Source organism: Zosterops lateralis (assembly GCF_965231275.1).
Source record: "Zosterops lateralis genome assembly, chromosome: 3".
In the NCBI taxonomy this organism is placed as follows: domain Eukaryota; kingdom Metazoa; phylum Chordata; class Aves; order Passeriformes; family Zosteropidae; genus Zosterops; species Zosterops lateralis.
In genome coordinates this window covers 69,397,317-69,406,223 of record NC_139764.1, presented here as the reverse complement: position 1 = coordinate 69,406,223, position 8,907 = coordinate 69,397,317, and the positions used below count along the sequence as shown (strand labels likewise).

The 8,907-nt window shown below is 43.2% G+C and overlaps 1 protein-coding gene across 1 annotated transcript in view; it reads right to left on the bottom strand.

Annotated features, from left to right (window-relative positions):
• Nucleotides 1-3,254: 3,254 nt before the first annotated feature.
• The window catches only part of PDSS2 (decaprenyl diphosphate synthase subunit 2), a gene marked incomplete at its 5' end in the record, with an annotated part of 113,405 nt that continues 107,752 nt past the window's right edge, over nt 3,255-8,907 (bottom strand). Inside the window, one exon of the mRNA XM_083857722.1 lies at nt 3,255-6,494. Within this exon, the coding sequence (XP_083713848.1) occupies nt 6,336-6,494 (159 nt within the window). The 3' untranslated portion in view covers nt 3,255-6,335. The remainder of the gene's footprint in view (nt 6,495-8,907) is intronic.

The window sequence follows — 8,907 nt, the reverse complement described above, 5'->3', positions numbered from 1 at the left end:
GATGACTTTCAGAACTGGAAATATTCTTTTCTTTGAACTGCTTTGAGAGACTGAAAAGCTTTAGCTCTTTATTTTTTTTAAGACACTGTGCAGGTAAAAGACTTTGAAGACTACAAAGAATAAAAAAAGTTTGATGCCTCACTTCTCTGTGAGATTGAAGTAGCTGACAAGAGTAGTGACAGCCAGTGCTCTGACCCAAAAGCCACTTCCTTGACAAACCTGCAGCATGGCACAGTTGCCTGAGTTAGCCTTTTGTGCTGATGAAAATTCAAATACTGCTCAGAAGAAAAAGCCACGGGGAGATCTCACCAGCAGATGTACCCCTGAGAACACTGGTCTGGCATCCTTAGCACCGTTTGGGGCAAGAAGCACCCCCCAGCAGCTCCAGAGAATGCTTCCTTAATGTTTCCATTACGCCAAAAAGAGCTTTTCAATCTTTTAGCTACTTCTGTCAAATTCAAGACTAAGTCAAACATGGGCCACGTGTACATTCTTTCTTGCCAATAAGGCAAGGCACATGGAGGGTTACATTAAGAGAAGTAGAGGCAGCTGATCAGGTGTGCCAGGCAATCAAATCCATGCAGTCAAATCAACCTGGTAATCCCTTTCCTTCTCCTGGCCAGAGGCAGAGTGCCTCAATTCCTGGATGGTGTATTCATTACCTGATCCATTTTCTGCTAACCAGAAGTTCCACACTGGGGTCAAAGGCAGTATTGGTCCTTCTGCACTGTCTGGGGAACTGCTCAATAGCAACCAGACTGGTAATTCTCCTGTAAGGGCCCTTTTTGGCCACCAAATTCCTCACAATTCACACACCCCAGCTGCTCCATTTGAGGCATCCCACTGCCCTGTGCTCTCCTCATGGTAATGCAGACAGAACCACAGGGTGGCACACAAATGTGCACATGGTACCCTCCCCTCTGGGAAGAAAACAGCTCCCTTGTCAGCCTAGATGGTGGCTGGTAGGGAGAAGGAGGAAGACACATCGTCATTGAATAGCTGGAAATGTTGGGACAGTCTCTCCTCAGCTGAGGCACAGACCTGCAGGGGAGGGTGGGAGAGAAATTCTCTGAATTGCTGGAGTAGACTGGCCAATCTACCCACAGCTGGGGCCTTGATGTCTGCCCAAGTCACCAGCACCAGGTGCTGGCATACGATGACTGTGCTCCATACAAACTTCCACTGCATGAATCACAGGCACTGGATTTCATCCGGGTCTTTAGATGCCTGCTTGTTTTCCAGGCTGCTGTAGATCACCTCTACCACTGCTAATTCCCTCAGAGACTGGATACTCTCAGTAGCTCTCCACTCTTTTGTTACTAGTTTACAAGACCTTCTTCAAGGGGATATTTCTTCACACTCAACACAAGCTGCCTCCAGAGGCTGCTGATTTTTGCTCCTTTTCCAATCCTTTTGTTGATACCCCATTTCCTTGTAAGGGATCCCAGCTGCTGGGCTTCCTTGCTCTCTAATTCCTAACTATTGGCTCCAGTAGCACAGCACTGCAGCAGCCAGCTGATAATTAGCTCACCAGGTTGATGGCTATAATATTTATGTGTGTCTTGAAGCTTACTCAGGGATAAGGAATTGATGATTTCTGCCTTGTACATGATTTCTGTCTCTTTCCCCTCATGCTCTTGTGGCTGTTCTGCTGCACAACAAGATGCCTCTCCAAATCCTCCTGTTCTCTCTTGGGAGAAGCTTTCTTCCTGATTGAGGCAATTGACTTCTGCTTCCTTTGTTTCTTCATGGCTATAGGGCTAACCGATAGAGTTAGGTGGATGTCCGGCTTAGCCATGGTGCTTTTTGTGTGTCTTCAGACAGAGAGACCATCTCTGTCCTCTAAGGGTGCTGAAGAGTTCTTACCAGAGTCAGGCCAGCCCCAGCACAGTGAGAGAATTTGCAACCTTTTAGCACAGCCAGGGCACCCTTTTCTCAAGCGTACTATCACGTTTTCAGGACTCTGCACTTGTTTGGCAGTCAAGTCCCACACCATCAGAGGTAAAAAAACTGTTCTGTTCATACCTTACCACCCATGACTGCACAACCTCAGGGCACATCCCTGTGTGATATTCCTAAATACTCAGTTAATCCTAGGAAAAGCTGGACACAGATTCTTGAGACACACTGATGTGAACATTCTGATTACCCAGGAGTCTTCAAAATGCTGAAGTCATAGTAACAAGGTGGAAAGCAACTACCCTGCAGGAGGCAAAGGGGAAGGTGCTGTTGTTTCCTCCACAAACTGTCAGACAAAAAGAGAGAAAAGGTGTAATTGTTAATTATCTCCACAAGATGGTTCCCAAAGTACTGTGGGACAGCAGCAACGCAGAGCCCAAATACCAGATTAGGCTCAGGGCCAGTGGTTTCATCACAGTTCTCCAAAGGAAAACACAACCAAATGCTACACAGCACAACAAACTGCAGAAGACAAACCCAGCCCTCAACAAGCTCTCAAACCATCATGTTTACTGTTGAGCATGACAGGGAGTGAGTAAGGGAACCAAGAGACCTGCATTGAGAATGAGTAAGTCAACATCACAACCAGTAATAGCTAAACAGGCATAAAAGGTTCCCTCTAGCACACTCTGGTAAAACATCTTATTATCATGAGCCCTATGTGTCCCATCCTGGGTAGCAAAAAGAATTGTGTTGGATGGCAGCTAAGCACCTCAGAGCTGCCCAATCAGTGCCCCCCACCACGGGATGTACTGTGGGTTTTTAGTGCTGTATAGACAAAGGATGGATACAGCCCCTTATAGAGATATTTTCTGGGCTGAGATGAAGCACATCTGGGGTTAGATATGCCCAACCAAGTTCAATGTGGTACATCCCAGCCCCTGTGCCCAGCACAGAGGAACAGGAAGCAGCATTCCTCTTTATCCAGTGTGAGGCCAGAGGCAGGCAAACAAGGGATTTTTGTATTTGCATGACTTGCTGCTTTACTAAAAGTAAATGCAAAATTAAAGAGTGTTTACAAGCAGGTGATGGGGATCTGAAGAGTATAAAGGTAGTCCACTAAAGTGCCTTATGATCAAGGCCTATTTCCCCTTGGTATTTGCTGGTGCTTCAGCTCAGTGAGCATGAGTGGGGGCAAGGAGACTCAGACCAGAAGAGAAAGAGCTTTGTACTGAATTTACTTCCATTTCCAGAACAATTTAAGGCTACAATCCTAAAGGTCAAAAATATTGTGGGAAACTGATGCCACCAATAAAAGATACATTTTTAGTAGATTCTTCTAAAAATCCCTAACCATTAACAGATAGAGAAGTGTCTCCACACTCTATCCCAGAGAAGGGCAACAGTGAGAAAATTTGTGGGTTGAGTTAAAAACACTTTCATAGATAAAAGGGAAAAAATGGAAACAAACCCATGAAAAACAAGCAAGGAAAAAGCAATCACTACCAGTTAATAGATGCCCAGACAGTCTCCAAGCAACAGACCCCTGGAACATCCCCATCCCCAGTTTTATTGCTGAGCAGGATCCTGTACAAGCATAGACACTCTCTGAGGTCAGCTGTCCCAGCTGTGCCCCTTCCTGCCCCATGCCCACGACCAATCCCTCACTGGATGTTGGAGTGAGGAGCAGAGAAAGCCTTGGCACCATGGAAGCACTGCTGAGCTCAGTGGGTGAGAAATGCTGCTTTAATTACACATCCAAAACATGGGACTGTATAGGATACTATGACAAACATTAACTCCATCACATATGGTCTGCAGTAGATCAGGATAACTTTTTTATTTTAATTTGGTTTAAAAAGCAGCTGGGACCTTGTCCTGTATTCTGTGCATCTGTGGAATGGTGCAGCAATTCCATACTGGTGATAAGTTCAGAGGAGCAGCCACCAGGAATGTCTGCTTGAGTAGCTGGGTGACTGAAGTAAATGGTGTGAATGCCTTCCTCAGACCACAGGCCTCCTTCTCTCTGACCTGCTTTAGAGGTAGGTGGGGACAAGGAACCAAGGAGACAAAAATAAGACTGTGACTGGACCAGAACAGCCCTAAGGTTACACGTTGCTCAGAAACTGTATGAGGTATGACAAGTACATTCGTACACAGCAATGACTAATTCACCCAGAGTCTGACAAAGGGGTACAATAATTTGCTTGTAGTTTACCTGGAGGACACAAGACAACAAAAATTTCTGAAGAATTACAGGCAAAGACATTAAATATAAGATTACTTGATAATATTGATAAGGGACAATTCACATTGTTCGGTATTTTTTTAAATTAAGGTTGAATTATTTAAGAGCAATCAGAACATTCTGGTGATAAAAAAGTAATTAATTTTTGGAGATTCCCCTTTATTGGTAACAAGTACAAATAAAAACTTGTACTTGTGTGAAAAAATAAACAAGGTGTACATAGTTTTGCAGTATGTTTGGTATTTCTCTCACACAGCTGAGGTGAAGTGACTCAGAATAGCTCCAGCAGCCCAAGCTTCTTGCAGCCCTAAATAATTATGAACCAATTAGCATAGATGTAAGACAAAGAAAAGATGATGAATGGCTCTTACTTTATGTAATATGTAAAAACAAGAGCCAAAGAAAGCTGAAATATGACTCTGATGGAACTTGGGTAGTTCTTTCAAAGCACATTTTATATTAGGAGAACTTCAGGGAACTTCATGGGTAACTGCCTGGAATAAACCATGCTTCTCAGTGTTTCTCTTCTGTCTTCAGCCTTCCTGGTGCAGTAACAACAGTAACTCAAGGAGAAGTGCCAGAGTCTTGGGAAGAGGGAAAATGCCAGGGCAGGCAAGAGAGAATGTGCAAGTAAGAAGGGGTCTGCTGTTGAAGCCATTCTCCAGAACAGAGTCCTGAGTTGTGGATGCTGCTCCTAAACAAAGATTGTGACTAAAGGTTGCTTATTATACATAAAATAGCATGGTATAATGTGGGCAGAATGTTCACAGAATATTATATACCTTAGACAGGATGTATTTTCAGTATATTTTTAGAGGATAGAGTTTTTATTTATATTTTGCATTTGGTGGAATGCAACACGCTGATCTATGATAAACAAGCTGTGTGACGGGGAGGGAGTGCAGGGAGAAAAGGAGGGAGGAGAGAATTTAACAGAAATAACTCCACTTAGTGTTTGAGTGAGGGATGTAATGAAATCTGTTTGCTGTGCTAGCTGTCTCCAGATTGGGCTGTAATTACACCACAGAAGGAAGAAAGGTAGCTGAGTCTCAATCTAGATCATTTATGTAAACTCAGCCTTCTTGTCAACGGCATTCTCAGATTGCACGCGTGCAAACCACAAAAATCATCTCCTATGAACAAAACAGAGACGGTCTCAAATTGCAGGCTTCTGATACACCTTATAAGCTGTCTGTAATTGGACTTGAAAATCCAACACACTAAGGTTCAAAGCTTCTCCAGTATTTTCTGCATTTTATTCAGTGAAGTGACTACTCACAGAGGAGCATTCCTGCTACCTTTCTGCCAAAGGCTCATGTCTAGCCTTACAAATTAACATTTATTTGGCTTAAATTAACACAAGTGTCACGAACATAGGAAATTATTTTGTGTAAGACTGTTGAAACAAACTGCTGGATCTGAGGGAGGGATATTCCCTCCCCCAGAAGAGTTGGAAAAACCTCATCCTTTGACCCAGAGCAACATTTTACATAGGCGCAGTATAAACTCCAGGCACTCAGTTCCCTTAACAGAGCCAAATTAATATTTGATTAAATATTTTAAAGCTCCTACTTACCATGCTTGACACATTTTCTCAGCAAGTTTCTCAAATACAGAACTCATTAGGCACAGGGTAATTTTACATTTGAATACATAAAAATAATGGGAGGAGACATAACTGCATGAAGACGGAGAGGGATTTTCCCCCATTAATCCCCCAAGCCGCCTTTCCCCTTGGATAAGGGTACATTCATTCCCGGCTTCGGCAGCTCACTCTTTCTGGGCAGGTTTGAGCGTGTTTCTCATGACACCTGGATCTTCACACCCTTCCATCCCTCCCTCCCTCTATCCCTCCCTCTGGTAGGAAAACCACCGGCCTCCGCCCTGGCGCCGTCCCCGCTGGTGCCCAATCAATACCGACTTATTTCCTGTCCATTTGCTGAGGTCACGGAAACGGGACTCATTAATTATTTCTACCGGTGCAGCCTCAAGTGCGCTTCTGGCACGACAAGCGAAAACCGTCTGTGACCTTTTTTCTTTCCTCTCCCGAATTTTGCTGGTGGCGGCGGCGAGCACGCCTTCCTCTGCTGGGATGGGATGAAGTGATCGGAGGTGTGAGGCAGCATCGGTGTCCCTGCCGGGTCGCTTCCACCTGTGGAGGGAGAGATGCTCCTCCCGGAGCGGCAGGTCAGGGAAATCTGGTCACGGCATAGACAATGTTGGCCAAGGCGTCCCTGGCCTCCGAGGGAGGGAATCGCTCCAGGGCTGCCAGTGCTCTGTTTCCGTGGCAGCGGCAGAGGTCGATGGCAGAAGTCACACCTTTGCCAGCCTTGATTGCTTCCTGCAGCTGTTGGAAAACACAGGCACATTGGTGTGAGGGGGTTTCAGCCATGCACAATTATCTCTGGGAGCACAGGGCTTCTACCGCCTCTTCCCGAGGTAAAGGCAAAGCCAAAGCCATCAGACAAAGCCCTTAAATCCTCTCAGCTGCTCTGCTTAGCTCCCCACTACAGTGAAACTGTGTGTAATGTAAACTGCATCACCTGTTACTTCATCACCTGAAAGATGCTGGCTCGACAAAGGGCATACTTAAACTAAACTAAAAAATAAATTAGATTTTTAAATATCTGAACATCTCATACCTCAGTGCTCAGTCACTGCCTGAGAGCTTTTGTTCAGAACTGGCAAACCAGCCATTCTCTCACACTCCCGTTTTCTACAGTGAAATCCTGCATTTTATGAACACTCATTCCATCTCCTGCTTTCAGAAACCCACATAGGATGATACGGGTGGAATGACTGCATTTTGTAATAGGGGTTTCTATTTATAGACAATGTGATTACATTGGTCACAGTGGACAAAAGCAAATTTTGTCAGTAAAATGGTAAACTATCACACTGAACTCATGCAAACTCCATCTTATCAGTAAGGCTATGGAATTTGACAAAGGCTTGGTGATACACCACATGAGAAAGAAAATACTTTTATGGAATAACTGACATTTCACAGCAAGTTGCTGAAAAGATTTGGCATCTATAAAACTTGGGCAAATGATGGGTTAAATTTCCTATTAAATAATACAAGCAAAATTGACAAAATAAAACATGTTATTTTACCCATACCTGAACTTAGCAGAAGCTCTAAACAGCTTTTTTATTTTAATCAGTATTATTTCTTTTAACAGCATCATGAGACTGTCATGAAACACTATTATATTTTCTACTCTAAAATACAGATGTTCCCAGGCCAACTCCAGCCTGATGCCAGAGCCTGGAAACAAAGGCCAGGTGGATCTTTTGGATTTGATTTTTCCAAAACCATTACAGCACTTCATGATCTTTACCATGCCCCACACGGCTTTCACAAACGTCTTACATCACCAGCTTTTTAAAATGGCTTTTCTTAGACACAGGTACCTAAAGTAACAAACTATATAGGGCTTCCTAAGTCATGTTTTTCATCAATATACAGGTCAGTGCCCAAGTTATTAAAAAAATACATCAGCATGACCTTACATATCCAGTTTAAATCATATATATAGAAACAAATATCTTTAAAAAAATCCTAGATATGACCAAACTGTAAGTCACCCACTTTCTATACATACTTGGATTCATACAGAATGAATGATGCTTCTTATCTGAAAGTGGATTCATTATCTGTAGTTAAAGATGAAATTAGCTGAAAGCATATTACAGCACTTGAGTGTTCAAGTCCCAGTTCATAAAAATTTTATTCTCCTCTTCAGTTGGAACCTTCCTGCACTGTGTGCTAGAAAGGAACTTGCCCCGAGGCATAAATGCATCACATAGCTAATTCAACATGTCTTCTAATGAGTGGGAATCAGCCATATTTCCAGAGCTGTGCAGCAAAGGTGAAGATAGGTGAGATGAGGGGCTCTAGCAGTGTGCAAAGGTGTCCCTTCCTCTTCTTTGAGACACAACCTTGTGGGACAGTAGAACCCACACATCTTGAAGCAAACTCTGCTAATTTTCTAAAGCTTATTAAAAAGGATTAGGATAACTACTAATAGTCATGGAAGTATATACTGGGATGTAAACCGGAAAGAAAATAGCTCCTAAAAAGTCTTCAAATTGGTCAAAATCCACAGAAGCTTAGCTTAGGCATATATATGCTCACACATACATACCATGACTTAGTTGAAAGCACAGAGTCTGGAAAGGGGGAGAATCCCAACACAAGGACACAATCCATTTACACGCCTGTCTTGTGTAAGCCCTCAGACACATGCACTGCTTTGAAGCCAATACAATCACAAAGCTCGTGTCAAACTATAGGCAGAGGAATCACTACACAAAAATCAGACTAATCTGCTGTTGAATGTTTCCCAGCAAAGTTCAAGGAACATCCAAATGGAAAATACCTGCTTATATGGCAAGCTTTTCAGTTAGAGACCATCCTATGTAATGAACAATTTATAGCCCTCAAAAACTTACCTGTTTTACATTCCATTTGCAGAAGTAGCTGGTCAACTCAAATGAGCATACACAGAGGAAAAGCAGCCTGAACTAACCAGACTGCATGCTAGCTCTATCTCAGCTGGGGTTGCAAAAGAGAAAAAAGAAGTACAAATCTGGCTTTTTGTAGTGGGATAGTTCTTAAAGAAATACAGGAAATAACTCTGTAACAAACCAGGCTTCAGCAGCCCTGCTGTATGTAAAAGCCCCCCAGTTTAAGACTTTAGCTGTATTCTTTGTTATATTACAATTACATTTTCAGACTCTCTCAAATTTTGAGC